At 40.0% G+C, this 22,618-nt stretch overlaps 2 protein-coding genes across 2 annotated transcripts; one reads left to right on the plus strand and one right to left on the minus strand.

Moving 5' to 3' along the window:
• Window positions 1-10,208: 10,208 nt before the first annotated feature.
• On the minus strand, window positions 10,209-12,820 carry LOC115376256 (zinc finger BED domain-containing protein 1-like). Its single transcript, XM_030075749.1, has 3 exons — window positions 12,156-12,820; window positions 11,668-11,915; window positions 10,209-10,299 (listed from the first exon to the last, which is right to left on the minus strand). The coding sequence occupies exons 1-3, from the start codon at window positions 12,669-12,671 to the stop codon at window positions 10,209-10,211; spliced, it is 855 nt and encodes a 284-aa protein (XP_029931609.1). The 5' UTR covers window positions 12,672-12,820.
• A 3,743-nt stretch (window positions 12,821-16,563) lies between these two features.
• LOC115376257 (carbohydrate sulfotransferase 12-like) lies at window positions 16,564-19,052 on the plus strand. The gene is made up of 5 exons (XM_030075750.1): window positions 16,564-16,663; window positions 17,337-17,512; window positions 17,751-17,894; window positions 18,202-18,509; window positions 18,812-19,052. Exons 1-5 carry the CDS (start codon window positions 16,564-16,566, stop codon window positions 19,050-19,052), a joined length of 969 nt encoding a protein of 322 aa, XP_029931610.1.
• Window positions 19,053-22,618: the final 3,566 nt, after the last annotated feature.

Consider the following 22,618-nt stretch of genomic DNA (forward strand, 5'->3'; position numbering starts at 1 on the left):
CATGAAATTATGGTTTGGACAATCCTTGTCTTTCTCAGAGCAAGGGTTAGGATGTTTGCCTTGAGAGCTAAATGCTAGATAATGATTAGCTTAGACTCAATTAGAATCGTAACAACTTTTTTGCTCTGGTTCAGGTAAGGTAGTTGTAAGAGGAAATGCTTGTCGACATTTTTTATAATCAGCATGATGAGATTATGTCCTGAACAGTTATTAGACACAGCACATGTCCTAAGTATTGCATTGCTATACAAGGGGAACAGGGAATGGTGTACTTTGATTAGTTACCATGGCAGCTTGCCAATTTTTTTTTTTTTTAAAGCCAACCAACCTAACCATGCCTTTATGGAGCTTGTTTTGTGCAGCGGGGCACAGTTTTGTGCAGTGGGGCACTGGAAGAGAGAAGGGCCTTCCCGAAACTGTTCCCACAACGTTAAGTAGAGAATTGTCCAAAATGTCTTGGTGAGCTGAAGCATTAAGATTTCCCTTAAGTTTTACTAAAAATTCATGCAGGATATATCCCAGGGACGTAAGATGTCCCAAAATTATAGAATGACCCAAGTAGACAATTGTCCAAAATGTCTTGGTGAGCTGAAGTGTTAAGATTTCCTTTCACTGGAACTAAGGAGCCGAAGCCAACCCCAGCAAAACAACCTCGTTATCATTACCCCTCCTCCACCAAAGTTTACAGTTGGCACAATGCAGTCAGGCAGGTAAGGCTCTCCTGGCATTCACCCAACACATCCAGAAACCAGCTGTAGTGCATTCCTTTAACCACCTTTGAACTCAAACTGCCTGTCATTTTTTAGGTAATCTGTAGTTGTTAAAAAATGTCAAAATCTGTTAGGTAAATAATACCTATTTCTATTTTCCACTAACATTTTTTATTTGTTCAAGAGAACTGACTCCAAAAATCCAGTTGTATCCAGTTGCTTGTTTTATACATTTTGATGTATGGCATTAATGTGGGTGCAGGTAGCATTTTAGATTTTTAGGTTCTGGTGTATAAAAAGTTTTGTGTGACATCATGTGTTAACTGTAGTTTGATTATATATGTAATGGATATATTGTGTGTGCTGCTATATTAGTTATGTTCTCTTGAATGCCCAAGACAAATTTCTCCTAAGGGAGACAATAAAAGTGAATCAAATCTAACCTAAAATTCCTGTGGCAACACACTGGATAAAATCTTTCAATATCGTGTCTCCACACAGTGAAGAATTTGATATGAGACCTTTCCCGGGGTTGTTGAACCTCTGCTTTGTGCTGACTCTTTGCCTTAAATGGCTGATTTAAGCGCTTTTCACTATTGATGATTGTGTCTTCACCTGTTAGTTTTCAGTTTAACCTGACAGGTTATTCACCCAAGTTAATATTCATTCAAACATGCATATACTTATTCAACTTGTATCTAACACTTGTGTTATTCTTTGGTGATTTGTACTTTGTATTTTGGTACTAATGTGACTCTCCCACTTTGTATGTATTTGTAAATAGGGTCAAAATGTTGATTTGAAACAATGAGTACCAACACCTGAATGGTTTTGGGTGGAGTCTACACAGGGCCGGCTCTGGGCATAGGTGGTATAGGCGGTTGCCTAGGGCGCCATCTGCTGGAGGTGCGCCGCCAGTGCCTGTCACCGTTGGGCAGGGGTGGACTGGGACAAAAAATCGGCCCGGGCATTTTGGACCAGACCGGCCCACCACATTCGATAACGCACACCTTTCCGGTCTTTTTGCTCTCTTAAATGTGTATAACAACTGTGCAACTCTTTAAAACCATAATGCCATGCAATTAGTTAGCTATCATCAGCAGTGTTGGGCACGTTACTTTGAAAAAGTAATTAATTATAGTTACTAGTTACTTCTGCTAAAAAGTAATTAATTACCAGGAAAAGTAACTATTACGTTACTTTTTAAAAAATTGTTCAAATATGTCAAATTACTTGGCTGCCCCAATCATATTGGCCTATAGTACTATAGTGGAACAATAAAATACAATAGATGAATAGGAATTGAACTTTTTTATTCTATTGAACAGGTCACAACTGGCCAACACCTTTTGGGCATCTATTTCAGATCAGTAAGTGCAGGTGCCTATCAGCATGAATGGAGAATGAGCCCAAACTGCACATAGGAAGGTCATGGCGACAAACAAAGTATACCACACAAATCCTTTAAATCTGAATCTGATTCGATTGGTATATATATCTCCCCATAAAGTTAGAACAAGGCATTAAAAAAGGCAAAACAACAACAACAACAACAACAACAACAACAACAAAAACAAAACAAAACAAGGCAAAATAATAATAATAATAATAATAATAATAATAATGATGATAATAATAATTTAGCACCTGGGTTACAAATTCACAAAAAGAGTACAGAAATGAAAATTACAGAAACCCTAAATACCACTGTGTAACATCTAGCCAGTGACAGGCAGAATGATAAGAATCACTTCACTGTCATGGTTAACAACAAAGTGAGGTAATAAAGTAAAAACTGACTTTTGTCCGGGTGGGGAATTGAACCAAAGATCTCCTACATGGCAGACGGGGGCACTATCCGCTCTACCATCGGGAATTGTGTTCCTCTGGCATTGTTTGGGCTTGTTCTTCATTCATATTGATAAATTACGAAAAAGCGAAAAAGTCCGATCGGTTTGAAAATTGACAGCCGCTTTTTTTTCTCGCAGTTTCTCTGCGCCACTTTTGCGTTTTCTCTCCATCTCAGTAGATCCTATGAGATAACGTTCGACCCGTGTTGCACTGCACACCGGCGCACCGAGCCACAGGCTCGTGATCTGATTGGGCCAGCCCCGTGTCAGTGAAGAAAAATAACCAATGGGCCGCAGAGCAGCGTGTCTCAAGGGCCGGCCCGGTGCTGAGTAAACAAACTCTTGCAATGATTTTATTTGCCGAAATCATTATGCAGGCGGGACCAAACTACGCAAAAAGGGGTTGTTTAGCAATGTGATTGGGCCAGCCCAGTGTCAATCGGGCCGCTGATCTACCGACCTTACGGTCAGCTATTTCAATAATAATAATTAAAAAAAAAAAAAAAAAAAAAAAAGTGTCGGGGGACTGTCGGCCCACTTAGCACATCGGCCCACCGGGCAAATGCCCGGTGTGCCCGATGGCCAGTCCACCCCTGCCGTTGGGGAAAATATTGTCATGTCGGGGAGGAATATAGAAGGGCGCCATGGAGTAATTCCTCTAGGGCACCAACATGGGTAGAGCCGGCACTGAGTCTATATATAGACCTGCATGGCCACAGTCTTGACTAATACCTGATGAAGACTCCATGTTGAAACATCATATCTATTTGATGTTTAAATAAATGAATTGGGAACACTGACGTATTGTGTGGGTTTACTTTATCTTTCTTTTTTTCTAACTACACGCCTGGCTAGTGTTGGGATGTGTCTAAACTTAGTCCCATTTCTTGTTCAAGATGTTATAGCCCAAACCAGTTTTTCATATCAAATACTTTGAATATGCCATTTCCCCCGCGACCCTTGTGAGGATAAGCGGTTTAGAAAATGAATGAATGAATGAATGAATGAATGAATATGCCATTTCTTAATTTGACGGGTACACTCTGTTGACAAAAGTATTGGGCCACCTCCACATTACACCTACAGGAGCTTTATGACATCTCAGTCTAAATCCACAGGAATTAATGTGGAGTTGGTCCCTCCTTTGCTGCTCTAACAGCTTCCAGTCTTCTGGGAAGGCTTTCCACCAGATTTTGGAGTGTGTCTGTGGGAATTTTTGCCCGTTCATCCAGAAAAGCATTAGTGAGGTCAGACACCGATGTTGGATGAGAGGGTCTGGCTCACAATCTCCATTCTAGTTAATCCCAAAGGTGTTGGATGGGGTTGAGGTCAGGCTCTGTGCTGGCTGGTGAAGTTCTTCCACACCAAATTCAGCCAACAGAACTGTGCCATCATGTTTCTTACCTTTTATCCAGCCACTGGTTTCCATTCATTCCACTGTGATAGGAAAATGAACTTCCAGAGATTTCCACACATATACTCCATCGTGCTCCATCAGGCACCGTGTGTTCGGAGCCAGATGTGTGAAATCCATGGACTATAATGCTTCGTAGAGAACCCTATTGATTTTGGTGAGCCCAAGCCCCAGTCTGCCACTGTGTGAGAAGGTTTTTGCTGGAGAGTGAAAAATAGGGGGCAGACTCAATGTTTCCCATCAAGGATGGAGTGATTTAATGCTAATAATTAGTGCTTGAAAATATCAAAGACAGAAGAATACAATGAACACATTTCATGCAATCAAAAACTAACATGGCATTTTGCAAAATAAATACATAAATAAATGAAAAAAATAATAATAATGTTAAAAGCCAGGTACAGGCACTCAAGTTAGTTTTGCAAATTAAAAGTGCTAAATTAATTCATAAAAAAAATAAATAATTAATAAAATAATAATAATAATTATTAGAACTGCTGCGCAGCAATGGTTGGGGCTGGGCAATTTTAGGCAATTCTGAGCAACAAGTGGAGAATAGGAAGATGAAAAGAAAGGTGGCATTCTAATATGCATTTTGCATCAGTTGAGGCTTGAACTCACAATTTCTGGCATGAAAGATGATGCTCTATCTCACTGAGCTAATTGGCAAGTGTCAATTCATGTGAGGCTTCACAAATTGACTAAGCCAGTCACATGACAGCAGCCGCCTATGCATGGAAAGGCAGATTTCAAACCACTGTAAAAACAAAATCAGTCATCAAGACAAAAATCTGAAAATACACATATTGCAACTAGACAGTATGGAGATGTTGGTAATTTGTTTTTAACAATGACTGGTTTGCTCCATAAATGAAAAACTGATGTTTAAGTATAAAAATACAAAGGTATCTTTGGTATTGGGGCTGCATTTTGATGAAAGTTGCAAAGCTGTAGCACATATGGTTAATTTATTATAAATTTTCAAGGACTGGCCTCTATCTCACTGAGCTAAAACTTAACATGCAGCTTCACAAACTGACTAAGCCAATCAATGACGTGCAGGACAGCAGCCATCCATGCATGGAAAGGCAGATTTTAAACAGCTGTCAAAAATTCAGTTATTAAGACAAAAATCTGAAAATACACATATTGCCTCTAGACAGCATGGAGATGTTGATCATTTGTTTTTAACAATGATTGATTTGCTCCATAAGTGAAAAACTGATGTTTAAAAATGCCATTCTTGCATTGACTCCAATTGTTCAAATGAGAGCAAAATTCAAAATGCTGTCAAAAATTCAGTTTTTGAGATACAATTTTGAAATTTGCCGCACATCATCTCCAAAATTTTGTCTTTTTTTTTCCATTTTATTTTATTTATTTATTTATTTAATTAAAAGGGACAGTACATATTAATGAACATTAAATGTAAATATATCAGATTGTAGCCATAGGCTAATTTCCATCCATAGTCCCTTGGCAGGTTGATGCTCACAGTAAAAAAAAAACAAAAAAAAAAACCACAATATAGAATAAGGGAAGAAAGAGAAGATAAAGAAGTCATACACAAAACCGGTACACAGAATCAAATAAGACATACACAATATGCACATACGATGCCAGTGTGCAAAAAAGTGAAAGTGATTATTACAAAGTGCTAGTGCAAAAAAGTGCTGCTGCACAGACAGAATACATATATTGTCCATCTATATTGCACAATGCCCTTAAAAAGTGCTAGTGCATATTATACAAAGTGCTGCTGCATAGTGTCAGAGGTTATAAATACAAGAGAGAATTACACGTTGCTCTTGTCCATCATTCATGAACATTGAAGTTCAAGTTCAAGTTCAAGATTTATTCGTCACATGCATGAATGTACGGGTACAGCAGCAGTGAAATGTAATTGCAAGAACTCCAACATATGCAAGTAAAAATAGATAGAATAAAATAGTTAAAAAAAATAAAATAAAGATAAAATAGAAAGTATATATAACATTCCTATATACAATGTACAACCTATGTACAATATACAACAATATACAATAAGTACAAATAGGTAGAAGGCAAAACCATGAAGAACAACACGCTCCGACGGAGGTTCAGAGTTAGCGTGAAACCATGAGACCAAGTCACAGAACCCGACTCCCGGTACTGGGATTCAGGAACTGTCAGACTTGATCCAGCCTTATGGAGTCACCCCTTCCCCTCCAGTCTTTATGTGTTGCGATCTGCCAGTAGTGTAGGGTGTAGTGTAGTGTAGTGGGGGGGGGGATACTGATATCATACTGTCATATGATATCAGTATCTTCAGGCTTCAAAACTGAATCTTTTACAGTCTATGAAAAGTGCCAGTGTCTTCAGAGGAGTTCAAGGGGTTAGAGCAAAAATTGTGGGAGGAGATAGGTTTATTAAGTTTTACAGTTTTTGAAAAAAACAGAGTGATGGATTTCATAATTTGCGATAGTTTTAAATGTACAAAAGTTTCTTGAGTATTGGGGCTACATTTTGGTGAAAGTTGTAAAGCTGTAACGCATATGGTTGATTTGTTATGAATTTTCAAAGTTTTGAAATTTAGAAGCTTGCTGTAGCGCCACCATCAGGACTATTGGCTTGTGTTTGCATCTGAGGTAATCTGGCATGGGACTGGACCTTTGTGCAAAATTTGACGATTTTTCGCGAATGGGAAGTAGGACTTCCTTGGAAGAAAGAAAGAAAGAAAGAAAGAAGAAGAAAAGAAGAAGAAGAACAAGAAGAACAAGAAGAACAAGAAGAACAAGAACAAGAAGAACAAGAACAAGAAGACGACAAAGGAATACAAGAGGGACCGGCCCCTAATAATAACCAACATGTTTTAGCTGGTGCCTTCCTCAGGGTGTTTCCAGTAATGTGTATGCTGTAATGTCTGTTGATGCCCCCTAGTGGCCAGGTCATGTTATTTCACCTGCACACATCTGCACCTGATTGCCTCCATTTTCCTGTGTGTTCCTTTGTGTTCCTTTGTGTTTGTGTATGCTGTTCTACCATTAAAGTTACTTTTGAGAAGTTTTGAGGTGCAAAATCATTGATGCAGATTTTGAATATTCACAGCTTCATAAAAAAATAGAGCAGAATGGAAAAATTGCTCCAAGATTTTCAGAGTTGAGAGACTCCACAAACTGGGGCAGCACCTGCAGGGGCTGCTAGCTAACCAGCCCTGGCCGACCGCTCACACTCACAGACCCTGCTGTGAGCTGGCTGGAGCTTTTGTTCCCCCAGCAGCTCATATATGTCGGCATAACTGGTTTGAATGGAAAAGGTTGTAGGATTTACATTTACATATTTTTATACTGTGTCTGGCATGTTGGTGAGCCAGAGTGGAAACAGGAGCAGAGGAAATGGATGCAGCCTCCATGTGGCCCCACCCAGAGGAAAAGAAAATCAGAAAGGAGCTCTCAGAAATGTTTCATTTATTTCTCCTAGACAACTATGAGATCTGTGTGAAACCCAAGTGAGACTATAGCTTATTTCTCCTGCTTCTCATTTTTTTCTCCAGAGCAAAAAGATGGACAAATGCTCAAATTAGACTCCTTTTAAGTTTCAAAAGAGATCTCAACAAGTTCTATAATAATTCTCAGATTTTCTCCACTTTTGCATCTGTGCTTAGTGCTCACATTTCCATTTCCATTTGTAAGAAAAATGTAAACTAGGCTACACAACAGAAAAACCCAACAAAAAAACTCAGCAAGCAAATCAATTTCTTCCATAATGTCTCCAGAAACTAATGTTTGTAAATAATAGCCTACTGGCTGAAGGTTTAATGGTTGACACTTGTCACTTGTCAGTTTGTAGCAGCCTGGTTAACTGACATTCTAACGGACCAATCACGAAGGAGACCATATTTAGACCTGCCTCCACTGCCCTGTTCTAATTGGGCCAGCACCAGATGTCAAACCAGGCTGAAATCTTTCACGGTTGGTTCCCGGAACCAAGCGGGCTGGTGTAGTGGGAATGAATGCAGAACCGTGAATTTCACGGCGCGGCGCGGCGCGGCGCGGCGCGGCGCGGCACGGTACTATAGTGGAAAAACGCTATAAGGGACAAGGGGAGCAAATCCATGTCGATAAAATGCCCACCACAGCATAGCAGAGCCAGCAGACCCCCTCACTTTAGGGGTGCAGCATTCAGATCTGTAGCGTTATCTTGGTACATGCTACACATGACCTCGCCCACTTGTGGAGAATATGGAGGGATGACTCCTCTGACCACATCACTTCTTTCAACATATCTGTAGACCAGTGCCGATGGTTTTCGCACCACTGAACTCTCAAATGTGCATTTGTCTTTGTAATGAGTGTTAATGCACTGCTGCCCCACTATAATATCCCTTTCCATGTACAGATCTTTTGTGAGAACGGTGTTCATCCATCCTGTTCAAAAACTCAAAAAGCACACTTAAACAGTTCTCGTGGTTTGTGGTGCCCAAAACCTTGCTAAGACACTTAATGTTGTTTTTCCTTTAATTTGTTTCCCATCTGTATGTGTGTTTAATCTAATGCCCCTGTGATCTTGAGAAATACTACAGCATCAGAACACATCAAACTAAAATAAGGTTGTGTAATTAAGACTTGCCCCACTATAACACCAAACTCATACAGCTTGACTGGTGTTGGAGCTGGAGCTGCTGGGACAGTGAAACTAGGGATGACAGAAAAGGCACATAAAAAAAGTAAAATTTCATTTACATAGCTATTCGAATACAGTTGATTTTATTACACTTTGCATATTCTGGTATACATTATATGATATAAAGTTTTCTACTGAAAGAACATCAAATCAAAGTTTTCCCCATTAAAAAGTTGATTAAGATTCCGATGAAGCATCATTATAATCATAATAAATCACAGATCACAGGTGTAATATTTATGATAATTGCTGGTTTTCACACTTTAAAATTGGAAAGTAGATAGATAGATAGATAGATAGATAGATAGATAGATAGATAGATATAGAAATGTCAGTACCTGACAACACATCTGATAATGTGATTAGTGAATAAAACATTTTGATGAACCCTATTGTAAAAAGCACTGAAAAGAAGTTACTTAAATAAAACCTTTAACATCATTTGTTAGCTGTTAATATTTTTATTTCAATAAAGTTTTTATTATTGGGGTATTTAGATAACATATTTTCAGTGATTCAAAGACCTCTTAGTAGAAGAATTTTTCCCATTTCCCAGTACAACCGAATGCAGCATAAGTACTCTACGCTACTATCACAAAAAGTGAATTAATTCATCTTTGGTCAAAGAAATTTTAGGCTAAATAGCTTTATTCGCGTACCCAATACAGGGGCAGCTTAAATTTGCGCACAAGGATCTGAATTGTGAACCCGCTGGATGATGTGGGCACAACAGCAGCGTTAGAAAATCTCATTGGACAACACCGCCATCCATCACACGCTGCGCTGTGGATTGGTTAATTTGTCAGGTGGGTTGACGGTTGTTGCTCGCTTTGGAACCGCGTCCGTGAAGGCAGCAAGGAGAAATGGAAGAAAAGGTTGCTGTAGGTCCTCGCAAAAGAAGGTAAGCAAAATCTTTGTTATGTTTGTTTGTTTGCAATTTGAGTCGATATTGTATCATTTAAAAAGTCGGTATTTATGTTGGTTTTGTTACTTTTTGAAAAATCCGGTCTGCGTATGCGGCAGATGCTAACGTTAGCTAACCTAGGCCGCGCCCACTCTTGGCTACAAACTTCATCAATGTTAATGCTAGCTACTGCAGCAAGGTCAAATTATGGGAGGATCACCTTAATTTTCGTGAGTTGCTTGACGTTAATTTCTTTATTTGCACCGTCATCATCAACTGAAATTAATCATCACCAAACAATCATCAGGGCTACAGACTAACCAAAAGGCATGTCGTCCTCCCGGGGACAGAAAAAAATGTTCTCTTAGTTATAAAATGACAGTTGCGTATCGATTGCAGCTAAAATCTGTGTTTTTCACAGCATGGACTGATTACAAGTGAGTGTTGCTGTTAACTGTTACTAAACACTGGCTGCCCCATCTTTGACTGAGGGGAGGGACCCGCAGGGGTGATGGCTTTTCGGCGCCGTGTCGGAGCTCCGGTGTACCGGCGTGACTGCGGGGGGAAACAAATTTGGGTTCGCCCAGATTTATCTAACAGACGTTTCTCTGGATCCAATAGAAGTGCAGCTTTCGTTCTCAACCACACTAACTAGGCCTACTAGCCAATCAGAAGTAGGACAGGGGCGGGACTTGGTTGTTTACAATCAGGCGCTCCGTGTGCCGTCGGAAGTGAGTCTCGTTAGCCTTCAGTGACGCACTGCAACCCACAGGATGGACCGCAGGTTCATGAAGCCCGGGGAAGACAGCAAAGACGTCTCTTAAACCAATTATGTCGGCGCCGACAGGATTCGGTATGCCTACTTTACATATCGAAATCCCCTAGACCGTTTATGATATACAGAAACTTTAACAAACGCCGGGAATCGGAGAAACGGCGCTTTGCGCCTATATACAGTGCCATTACGGTAACTCTGTAGGACTACTGACACTTCGACCGTCCAATCACAGAAGAGTCCCCGGTGTGTCACATGTTTGTAATATGAGCTTCTCATACCGTAACTCCTGAACCAATGGTGCGATCGAAAAAAATCAGACGGTTTCTGAAAGCAGAGAACCGGAGCTTTTCCGATGGTGTGCATAAGCTAGTGTAATTGCAGCGTTAAGAATAGGGTTTGGATAGAGGAGAATGGGAGCAATGTGGCAGTAGATAGTTACAAGTTAGGTATTAGGGTTATTTTCAAATAATGTATATATGTTATATGATGAAATTTGCTGCACACTCATATAATGTGTAATGTGATAATGTGTTCTCCCCTCTTTGTTCCATACCGTACTGTTTGTCTTTCTATGAAATTACCTAAGAACTAGGGGTGGAACGGTTCACAAAATCCACGGTTCGGTTCATATCACGGTTTTGTGGTCACGGTTTTCGGTTCGGTTCGGTATACGTTGATCGTTAGGAAAATCAATTATGTCTTGTATAGTCAGGTTAAAACTGAAAGAATGAGGTAGTCTAACATTTGATACATCATTGTGACAGTCTTAGGTTAAAAGTAGGTGAGATTCTGGGACTGCAAGAGAGGAGACACTGCTAGTTCCAACATGTGTTTCATTTATTTGGCAAACAAAGTTATCTTTAACAAAGAAGCATAGGCCATATCAACACTAGACTTAGGTCCTTTTGTATGAAATCAACTAAAAAAAAAAAGTTGACATGTTTCAGTTTCCTGATTATCAGTACTTAATGGAAAACTCAGTATTTTCCACTTGAAATTAAAGTGCAGTGTTTACAACACAATCAAATAAATAAGGCTGGATTTCTTATCAAACTTAAAGTGCGACTGTGTTATCTAAAATTACAAAATAAATAATCCAGATTATTAGGTCATCAATATAAAATTTTGCATAAAAAAAAACACAGTCAACTGCTTATAAACAACAAGGCCCTGCTCATTTTATTATCATGTTCTTCTGCAAGAAGATCAGTTTGTCCACATTCTCTGCCAAAAGACGAGATCTACTTGCAGTGACAATGTCACCTGCTGTAGAGAAAACTCTCTCACTTGGTACAGATGTACCTGGGACTGCAAGGTAACGTCGAGCCAACTTAGCAATATGAGGATACTTATGCTCGTTGTTTCTCCACCATGCAAGTGGATTTTCATCTGCAGGAATGCATCCTGTGAGCCTGTATGACATGACCTCCTCCTCAGTGATCTGGAACAAAGACTTGGTGGTTGCCTTCTCTGCTGTAAAGAGTTCTCCAAAAAGCTCTGCCATGGCAGATTTTTTCTGAGGAGGAGATGACTTTTCTGATGCCTCTGGCTCTCCAGTTGAGGATGAACTGGCCACCTGGGCTTCTCTGGGTCGAACCTGCATGATAAAATGACAACTAGTATTGTAGTTTTAAAAATATTGATAACAAACACTTTCATAGCAGCAAAGCCACTAAAACTATGCTCTACTGTACACTGAGAAAAGAAAAAATGCAAAGGCTCAAATATTCTGTTTAGTTTAAAAAAGAGAGAAATGGTAATGATGATAAAATACATTAAAATTTAGTACTAATTACATCATTTAAAAAAACAAAACAAAACAAAAAAAAACCAATACCTGCTCTTCAATTTCCATGATCTCTCTGGTAACAACACTGTAGATTTTCTTAACACTGTCTTCTTCCAAGTAGGGCAGGGACTTAAATCTTGGATCCAGGGTTGTGCTTCTGTGCAGATAGTCCTGAAGATCAGGGTCCCTGTATCTGTCTTCCAGGTTTTTAGTGATGGCTGCCTTAGCTTCTTTGATGGTGGAGCTGTCCTCTTCACTGGGTGTCATGGATTTTAGTATCATCTTCTGCAGAGGGATGATCATGGACACTGAAGGGGATGTTTCTGTGCTCATGATTGTTGTCACATTCTTAAGAGGTTTGAGAATCTTGGTTAGGTCCTCTGCCAGTTTTTCCTCACTGTCAGTCAAAACAGCAATGTCTCTGACATTTTTCTTAACATCCTTGTCCATCAGAGCAGAATAGATGGAAGCCTGCTGTTCCAAGTAACGCTCCAGCATGTCATACGTTGTGTTCCAACGGGTTGGGACATCATGTATTAGTTTGTGAACTGGCAATTTCAGCATCTCCTGTTTGGCTTTTAGGGCGTGGGAGGCTGTTGTGCTCCGATGGAAAAATGTTACCACCTTCCTAATCTTCCCCAGGAGTCGGGATACCTGACTTATTGAGACTGCATTCTTGGCTGCAAGATTAACAGTATGTGCAAAGCAGCCAATTTGTGGCCCCAGTCCAGCTGTTGCATTGACTGCATTCACCATATTTTTAGCATTGTCTGTAGTAACAGGGATTGTGCTGCTGCCCCTCTGCAACTTCCATTCTGTCACTGCTTCTGTCAGTGCTTCAGAGAGATGCTCGCTTGTATGACTCTCATGAAGGGGGCGCGTCTGTAACACGGAGCTTTTCATCTGCCATTGTGAGGTAATGTAATGGGCTGTCACAGTTAGGAAACTTTCAGTAGCCCTGGAGGTCCATCCATCACTAGTGAGCGCTACATAGGCTATGTCAGACAACTCTTTAACAATTCCTCGTCGGGTCTCTTCATAAAGTGCGGGAATTACCGTGTTGCTGAAGTGTTTGCGGGAGGGGATTTTATATCGTGGCTCCAGGGCTTTAATCATAGAACGAAATCCCGCACCCTCCACCACGGCATAAGGCTGCATATCTTTGGCTATGAAATATCCCACTCCTTTAGTTATGCATTTCGCCCTGTCTGACTCGTCACTGTATGGCTGTTTAAAAGCTGCGGGGAGTCGAAGTTGTCCTGTCGACTCTCCTCCACTCCTCCTTGCGCTGCCAATCGTCTGAGTGGGATGATGTCTCCGCAGATGAGCTGACATGTTAGTCGTGTTGCTTTTAGCATAAACAACACGTGTTGCACAATGCTTGCACACTGTCGCACTTTTGTCGACAACTTTCTTACCGCCGTCATCGTAGGTCACTCTAAATGCAAAATGGTCCCATACAGCAGACTTATAAACTGCTGCTGGTGCATCTTCTAACTCTATCCCACTCGCCATCTATAACCATACCCACAAACGTCTCCACAACACCTGACCCGAAGATAGGCTACTTTACTATTTGCTACTACGCCGCTTCGCTTCTTCTTGTTTACTGGCGGTTGACTTTAGGCGCAGTACCGCCACCTTCTGCTCGGGAGTGTACACGCGTCGCCTCGTAAATAAGAAAGGAATAGCGTATGGGCGCATGCCTATGAAAGAACGCAACACACGCGAACCGAACCGAGACAGTCGAACCGAACGGTTCGGACGGTTTTCATAAACCGTTCCATCCCTACTAAGAACCACTTAAAAATACAAATAAAATGTGTTGTGCTTTTACATATTTCACAGAATGGAATGCCCAGCAGGAGAATTTTAAAAAGAGATGCCCAAAAGACTGCGCTACCCCCCCAAGAAGATAGTTTTATGAACCAGACCCTGGCTCACCTAAAGATAATGAAGATGGTAACAGAAACATTGTTCTTTTACTGCACAGCATTTTTATTTTATGTGTGTTTTGTTTATTTTATTTCGTTTTTCCAATTAATTCACTTTTATTTTTTATTTTGGTTAATATGATAACCAAAATCTTACACAGTGCCTAGTCTCTTATTTCATATTGTGCAGCTCCAGCCACAAATGTTGATTTATAGATATTGGTAACAAATTTAGGTCAAGAGAAGTAACAATAATTATCATCTCTGTGCGTGTGCGTGTGTGTGTGTGTGTGTGTGTGTGTGTGTGTTAGTATAAGAGAGAAAATTGTGACCAAGCAGCCCTGTTGACCAAATTATCTTAACTGCTATTACAATTAGGGATGTGCTTGATTAATTGATCTATAATTGATTTCAAATTGATCTCTCTATGTGTGCGTCATGTACTGTGATCAATTCGCTCTACCTATTCTTGGAGAAATTGGGTTAGTTGCAGTTGCTCAAATTCAACACCAGTTGCTGAAGTCCAGCACCAAGATAAAACATTAAAACAAGCTAAGTGCAAAGACTAGACATTGACACTGTATGTAAGGGGAATTCATATCTAATTTGTGCTTTCTTTTATTCGTGCAGCTTACATCATGCGCTGTGGTACGCTCGATGGATGGACAGCAGTGGAGAAAACCAAACTCAAAAAAGCCTTGATAAACAAATGCCGCATTAGGGCATTTTAAAGACTTTTTCTAGTATAGATGTTTTTTTCTTCTGTGATTTTATTGTTTTAGGAGTGTTTAAAAAGCATTTTTAGGAAAACTTCATGGTCGAAACGTTGGGCTTAAAAGTTAAAAGTTTTGCAAGAATTGTTGACTTTTGCAAGAGATGTAGAATGTTCTGCTGGTTTTGTGAGCTTTTGTGGTTATTGTGTAAAGTCTTGTGAAAGCAGCCTTTAATATAGTGCCCAAGCATTCAGAAAAAAAACCCAACAACAATAAACAACAATAATTTGTTTCAGCATTTGTAAAAGTGTCCTTGTTTTTTGTTTTTGGTTATTATTGTGTGTGTGATACATACATACTATGTATGTATGTATTATAAAATCTCCATACTAGCTTTTGTATTGCTCAGTATTGCCTACTAGCTTTAGTGTTGCCTGTCACCCTTAAGTCTCAAATATGACTCCTGTTGCTCACTGTCCTGTCTCACCTATTTCTCCTAGTGAATTTTAGGAGAAACATATAAGACAAAAATAGAGTCTAAAATGAAACTAAATTGAGTTTAGCAAGGTGTCTCCTTTAAGTCTCAAATATGACTCCTGTTGCTCATGTGTCCTGTCTCACCTATTTCTCCTAGTGAATTTTAGGAGAAACATATAAGACAAAATAGAATCTAAAATGAAACCAAAATGAGGCTGAAATAAGAATCTCAGTTTTGTCTCCGGAGCTGTAGAAAAGCAAGCTTTGAGCAGTAAAATTTTCCTCTGGGCAGCAGCACATCAGAGCAGGCGCTGGAGCTCAGGGGAGCATCCGAAGGGTTTCTCTCAGAGTGACATGATGTTGATGCCTCCTCTACAAAGCCTGAAGCTGCTTTCGGATAAGCTTTCTTCTTTTTTCTTTCCTTTAAACAATTTTTCTCCTAAAGAATGAGTTCATGTGTTAATGTATCAGTGAAATGGCATCAAATAATCACCAAAAATTTTACCAATTGGAGATCAAATGAAGAGGTAGTGAGAATAAAAAAAAAAAAAAAATGATTAAAGCAGAATTTTATTTGTCATTAATTTGTGGGGTAATTTCACCATGTGCCCTGCGATGGACTGGTGACCTGTCCAGGGTGTTTCCTTGCCTTCGCCCCATGAGCGCTGGGATAGGCTCCAGCACCCCCCCGCGACCCTAGTGAGGATAAGCGGTTTAGAAGATGAATGAATGAATTTCACCATGTTTAAACAGTACCTAGAGTAAGAAGTCTCTACATGAGCTGACAGCAAGATTTGACAAGAAGCAGCAAAAAAAAAAAAAAAGCAAGTTTCTACCTCTGCATTCAAAAGTTTTTTCCTTATTAGTGGACACGAGGCCAGGCACCCTAATCTTTCTTACAACAGGTGCTTGTTCACGCAACGCAACAGAAGTTTCTCAATATCGGCATCTCCCTCCACCTCTGTCATCTTTGTCACCTGCGTGCTCGTGTCCCGCTGCAGCAGACAGTTGGCACAGGTATGCGAAGTCAAACAGAGGAGCGTCTCTCGACGACACTTGCAGGTCCGTGAGTGGCGGTGACGTCACCCGTTGCTCCAAGTTTCATTTCAAACCGCAGCAAACGCTCCGCTGCGTTTAAGATTTAGAAATGCCTGGGAAAATGTAGCTTCTGTGGACGCTACCGTGCTATTTGATCCGTAAAATAGTTTCACTACTTAAAAGCTATTTGATTTGGAAAACGACCACGCTACTGACAAATGTAGTTTAACTAGTAACGTCGCTACTTGTAACGCCGCTACTGCCCAGCACTATATTTAACAGATGTCAGCTGCCATGAAATCATCCAAAGGCCGCCTGATCCTTCAGATCCTGGGATTCATGGCTCTCATCATGCTGTCCTTTTACCACTGGGACATGTTACAAGGGAAGAGAGGTACAATGTGTCTGTCTGTGTGTGTGTGTGTGTGTGTGTGTGTGTGTGTGTGTGTGTGTGTGTCTTACCTGATTCACTGTCTAGCTTGCTCATTTTTTTTTTTTTTTTTTTTTTTTTATCATATTGTGCTCTAAATATACAGGCTGTAGGCTACCTTGTGTTTGAGTTTGCCACTACTGACAAGCACGGTGAAGACAAGAAACACAACACTATAAAAAATGTTAGACCACTAGTTCAATTAGATTACATCACTGACATCTCAGCACTGTAAAAAATACAGTTTAAATTTTCAGGATCTTTATATTTTAAAAAGTACTCTTTTTGAAAGTGTTGTCTATTAAAAGCTGAACAGTTTCTGGCAAGAGCCACAAATGGCTGGTGAGCTATTGTACTGTCTTATATTTAACTGATACAAAAATTTATTTGTAATTTCTAAAGTGTCTGACAGTACAGTTAGCTGCTGAGTCTCTTCTGAGTTGTGGTCGATACACAGGGTAGCTCAGAGCCGGGTAGCCTATAGTTCAGAAAGGATACGCCTGGCAGAGACCTGCACTCTACTGAGTGCACTCTTGTTCATTTTTGTTGCTAGAATTTTGACATTTCACCAAAATGTTGTAAGAGTTATTTTTGTAATTACTGCTGTCATTGTAGTTGTTGTTGTTGTTGTTTTCAGGGTTAGCGGTTCTGCAACAACGGCAGGAACAGAGAAAGCAGTTGCTAAGAGAGATGTGTGGTGACAGAGTGACATCTTCTGACAAGAAACGAATTTTAGCGAACATGCCTAAAAACAAGCTAGCGAACCTGATAGTGGATGACAAACATGGGATCATCTACTGTTACATTCCCAAGGTAATGTAGGCGTGATTACATACAACAGAGGTACAGTACGTATGTCTGTTGACATAATGTGTAGAGGCTGAGTTCCTCTTTGTCTGTTCAGCCACGATGGCCATCGTTTCTCATATAACCACTTCTTTAAAACACATCACTTCCAGTGCACCAGCTGATCTGTCCGCTGAAACCTTAGACATTCTGGTTTGAATAAATGCCAATCAATTTTTTTTCCTTTCTTTTTGGTCATCTACAGGTGGCATGTACCAACTGGAAGAGGGTTATGTTTGTCCTGAACCAGACTGAGCCATATCAAGACCTCATGAACATATCTAGAGACATAGTCCATCACCCAAACACATTTAAACTCCTCAACAGCTTCCCTTTACCAGGAATAAAGGTCAGTTCATATTGCATTTTATTAAGGTGTAGAGATTTTACTCATCTCTTTGTGTGGGTCACAGGAATAAACCTACAGTTGCCATGTCTATGTAATGAGGGGTGGTGGTTGGTCGGACCCAAACGTACGAGCGGTTTGCAGAGACAAAAACTACTCATTAACAGAAAAAAAAAAAAACTACAAAGGGACACAAGGAACCTAGGGAAACACTGGAAGCACAGGGAACACAGGAATCCATACATGTAATAAACCATGATGTTGGATTTTTTTTTTTTTTTTTTTTTTTTTTTTTTTTTTTTGCCATCAGACAAGGCTGGAACACTACACCAAGTTCTTGTTTGTTCGGGACCCGTTTGTTCGTCTCATCTCTGCCTACCGGGACAAGTTCCAGCGGAAAAATGAGTACTTCTACAATAAGTATGCCCGTGACATGCTACGTAAGTATAGCAACCAGTCCAATCCACCAAAGTCAGCAGACAAGGCCTTTGCATCAGATGTTCGCCCATCCTTCAACAACTTCATTCAGTACCTGCTGGACCCGCAGACGGAGAAGCAAGAACCCTTTGACGAACACTGGAGGCAGATGCATCGGCTGTGCCACACCTGCCTGATAGAGTAAGGCTCACCGACTTGATTCACATTGCTTTGATACATTGTTGCATTTAAGACCAATAATAATATAATAAAGTAAGCCAACAAGACCATTGACAGGAAAACTGGCTGCCTCTGCTGGCCTCTAAGCTGCACTTTACATTGTGACTCTTCAGATTTGATTTCATGAAAAATCTCCTGGTTTTGTGTAAAAGTTCCACACATGGCACCTTAAAATTAATTTACAGGACAGTGTTCTTTGACATGTGACTTTGTCCCATTGTCTCCATTGTTTTTCTCACTGACTTTTTACTCTCTCTTGTCAGGTATGATTTTGTGGGTCATCAAGAAAGTCTTCAAGAGGATGCTGAACATCTGCTCAAGATCTTGAAGCTGCAGGATGACATCAAATTCCCTCCGTCCTACGACAACATGACGAGTGCCACTTGGGTGTTGGACTGGTTCAGAGCAGTGCCTCTTGATGCCAGGAGGAAACTCTACAAGCTGTATGAGATGGACTTCAAGCTCTTTGGCTATGGCAAACCAAGCACACTGCTGAATGACTGACATGAAATTATGGTTTGGACAATCCTTGTCTTTTTCAGAGCAAGGATTAGGATGTTTGCCTTGAGAGCTAAATGCTAGATAATGATTGGCTTAGACTCAATTAGAATCCTAACAAGTTTTTTGCTCTGCTTCAGCGAAGGTAGTTGTAAGAGGAAGTGCTTGTTGACATTTTTTGTAATCAGCATGCTGAGATTATTTTATTGCTATACAAAGGGAACAGGGAATGGTGTACTTTGATTAGTTACCATGGCAGTGTTGCCCTTCAGGCTTTTAGGAAAAAGGACAACTGCAAAAGCTGATGTAAACAGTAGCTTTACTATCGTTGCTCTGCACTGTACGCATACAGAGGCGGTAGCTTGCAACAACAGATAAGAAGCGAATAACATATACAAACAAAATAAAATAATATCAATAAAGAAAAATAAAATCGTTTGTTACTGTCTCTACACACTTAACTAACTTAGTGACCAGATTTGACCCTGTATTAAAGTAGCTCACCTGCAAAAGATGATGTGAAGAGTAGCTTTATTATCGTTGCTCTGCACTGTACACTTACACAGGCGGTAGTTTGCAACAACAGAGAAGAAGCGCAAGTTCCCCTTTTCAATCGGTCAGAAAACAGTGGTGCTGCCACCTGCTGGCTAACATGCTCCATGACACTCTACACCACTTTCACAAACAAACAGAGCTACTAGACAGTAAACACATGAAAATAATAAACTGGAAATAAAAATACAGTTATTCAGTTAAGTTCAAGTTCAGTAACTTGAACTTAACTGAATTGCATAAAAATTAAATACACCTCTGTTTATACATCCCACAGCAGCTTGCCAATTTCTTTTAAAGCCAACCAGTCTAACCATGCCTTTATGGAGCTTGTTTTGTGTAGTGGGGTACAGTCATGTTGGAAGAGAGAAGGTCCTTCCCCAAACTGTTCCCACAAAGATAAGTAGAGAATTGTCCAAAATGTCTTGGTGAGCTGAAGCGTTAAGATTTCCCTTCACTGGAACTAAGGAGCTGAAGCCAACCCCAGCAAAACAAGCCCATTATCATTACCCCTCCTCCACCAAAGTTTACAGTTGGCACAATGCAGTCAGGCAGGTAAGGCTTTCCTGGCATTCACCCAACACATCCACAAACCAGCTGTAGTGTGTTCCGTTAACCACCTTTGCACTCAAACTGCCTGTCATTTTCTAGGTAATGTGTAGTTGTTAAATAATGTCAAAATCTGTTGGGTAAATCATACCTACTATTTTCCACTAACATTTTTTATTTGTTTCAAGAGCGCTGACCCCCAAAATCCAGTTGTATCCAGTTGCTTGTTTTATAAATTTTGATGTATGGCATTAATGTGGGTGCAGGTAGCATTTCAGATTTTTAGGTTCTGGTCAGAGGTGGGTAGAGTAGCCAAAAATTGTACTCAAATAAAAGTACTGTTACTTCAAAATAATATGACTCAAGTAGAAGTAAAAAGCAGTCATCCAAATAATTACTTGAGTAAGAGTAAAAAAGTACTTGGTGGAAAAACTACTCAAGTACTGAGTAACTGTTGAGTAACGTCTTTATTTTTTTAACACAAGCATTCAATCAGACAGACAACAATACAAAATAATCATCTTGAGGCAAATTAAAGTTCATCCAGTCAATAAAATTAATTAAATTAAAAAAATAGCTTAAATTAAAATAATAATAAGTTAATATTCATTCAAACATGTATATACTTATTCAACTTGTATCTAACACTTTGTACTTTGCATTTTTTTACTGATGTGACTCTCCCACTTTGTATATATTTGTAAATAGTGTCAAAATGTTGATTTGAAACAATTAGTACCAACAAATAGGGCACCAACATGGGTAGAGCTGGCACTGAGTCTATATATAGACCTACTGGGCCACAGCCTTGACTAATACCTGATGAAGACCCCATGTTTAAACATCATATCTATTAAATAAATGAAATGGGAACACCGACTGTATTGTGTGGGTTTACCTTCTCTACCTTTCTTTTTTTTTTTATACCTACACACCTGGCTAGTGTTGGGATGTGTCTAAATTTAGTCCCATTTCTTGTTCAAGATGTTATAGCCCAAACCAGTTTTTCGTATTAAATACTTTGAATATGCCATTTCTTAATTTGATGGGTACACTCTGTTGACAAAAGTATTGGGCCATTACACCTACAGGAGCTTTATGACATCTCAGTCTAAATCCACAGGAAGTAATATGGAGTTGGTCCCTCCTTTGCTGCTCTAACAGCTTCCAGTCTTCTGGGAAGGCTTTCCACCAGATTTTGGAGTGTGTCGGTGGGAATTTTTGCCCGTTCATCCAGAAGAGCATTAGTGAGGTCAGACACCGATCTTAGACCAGAGGGCCCGGCTCACAATCTCTGTTCTAGTTCATCCCGAAGGTGTTGGATGAGGTTGAGGTCAGGGCTCTGTGTGGGCCAGTCAAGTTCTTCCACACCAAACTCAGCCAGCCATGCCTTTATGGAGCTGCTTTGTTGCACTGGGCCACAGTCATGCTGCAACAGAAAAGGGCCTTCCCCAAACTGTTCCCACAAAGTTGGAAGCAGAGAATTGTCCAAAATGTTTTGGTAAGCTGAAGCATTAAGATTTCCCTTCACTGGAACTCTGGAAGTCTGAAGATGTGAAGCAAGTGAGACATGGAGGCAGTCCTCAGGACGTCCCAGACATCTCCCTACTTCCAGCGGACTTTCAGTGGTGTCTATTTCCTAACTCTCTTAGCATCAGTATTACCCTGAGGTTTGTTGTGTTAGTCTCTGCAATGTCCGGGCTCCAAGTTAATCTAGTTATGTTTGTTACTGACACTCACCACATTCACCAACTGTCAGCCACAGAGCAGCTTCCTGGAGATGGTGGAACACAAAATTAGAGGCTGACGATGAAACCCTAACCTAACCCTGCCAAACAGGAATAGAAGCAAAGAAAGAAAGAAAGAAGTCTGTGAAGCAGTCAGGTCAAACTGTTCATCAAAGACAAAGAAAGAAAACAATACCACATTCCTGTTCAGGATTTTATTTTTAATTCCAGGGTGAGAAATGCCTGATTTACAACTTCTGTTCCTCTGTTTTTATTTTCCCAGTCTCATTTTTTAAAATATCTGCTCAGTGTCAGTCATTTTTTAGACACACTCATAACAACAAATTTGAAGAAAAATTCAAACAAATTTCAGTTGCCATGCTATTAAGGGGAAGTGCCACCCATCTAAATGAGGAGAGGAAAATCAAGACTATAATTTAAAACATTGGCATATTCTTATGAATATTCTTATGATGTTCTATATGACCCATCCTTACAGGAAATCTCTTAAGATCTACATATGGTTACTTTTAAAAGAGGAAGACGTTGCTGGTCCTCCATTGCTAGGCTACATTTACCACCTGACTGACATTTACCACTTGAAAGCCTACAGAGCTTCAGAGGTGCATAAAATACCATCTGAGGGTAGAGAAAAACATTCATTACTGTATTTTACCCCTGAAATTTTTGCCTCTAAAGGCCAGTGATTCTGCATGTTTAGCATTATATCTACAAAATATGTTA

Source organism: Myripristis murdjan, chromosome 18 (genome assembly GCF_902150065.1).
Source record: "Myripristis murdjan chromosome 18, fMyrMur1.1, whole genome shotgun sequence".
NCBI classification, from domain to species: Eukaryota; Metazoa; Chordata; class Actinopteri; order Holocentriformes; family Holocentridae; genus Myripristis; species Myripristis murdjan.

What these genes read in the sequence shown, in the direction of transcription:
- LOC115376256 (XM_030075749.1), bottom strand. Translation starts at nt 12,671, where the DNA reads ATGCTGAAATTGCCAGTTCACAAACTAATACATGATGTCCCAACCCGT. An exon ending in TCATGGAAATTGAAGAGCAG is followed by an intron (nt 11,916 to 12,155) that starts GTATTGGTTTTT and finishes TTTATCATGCAG; the next exon opens with GTTCGACCCAGAGAAGCCCA. An exon ending in TGGAGAAACAACGAGCATAA is followed by an intron (nt 10,300 to 11,667) that starts GTATCCTCATAT and finishes TGTGGGTTGCAG; the next exon opens with TGCGTCACTGAAGGCTAACG.
- LOC115376257 (XM_030075750.1), top strand. Translation starts at nt 16,564, where the DNA reads ATGAAATCATCCAAAGGCCGCCTGATCCTTCAGATCCTGGGATTCATG. An exon ending in TCTACTGTTACATTCCCAAG is followed by an intron (nt 17,513 to 17,750) that starts GTAATGTAGGCG and finishes GGTCATCTACAG; the next exon opens with GTGGCATGTACCAACTGGAA. An exon ending in TCCCTTTACCAGGAATAAAG is followed by an intron (nt 17,895 to 18,201) that starts GTCAGTTCATAT and finishes TTTTGCCATCAG; the next exon opens with ACAAGGCTGGAACACTACAC.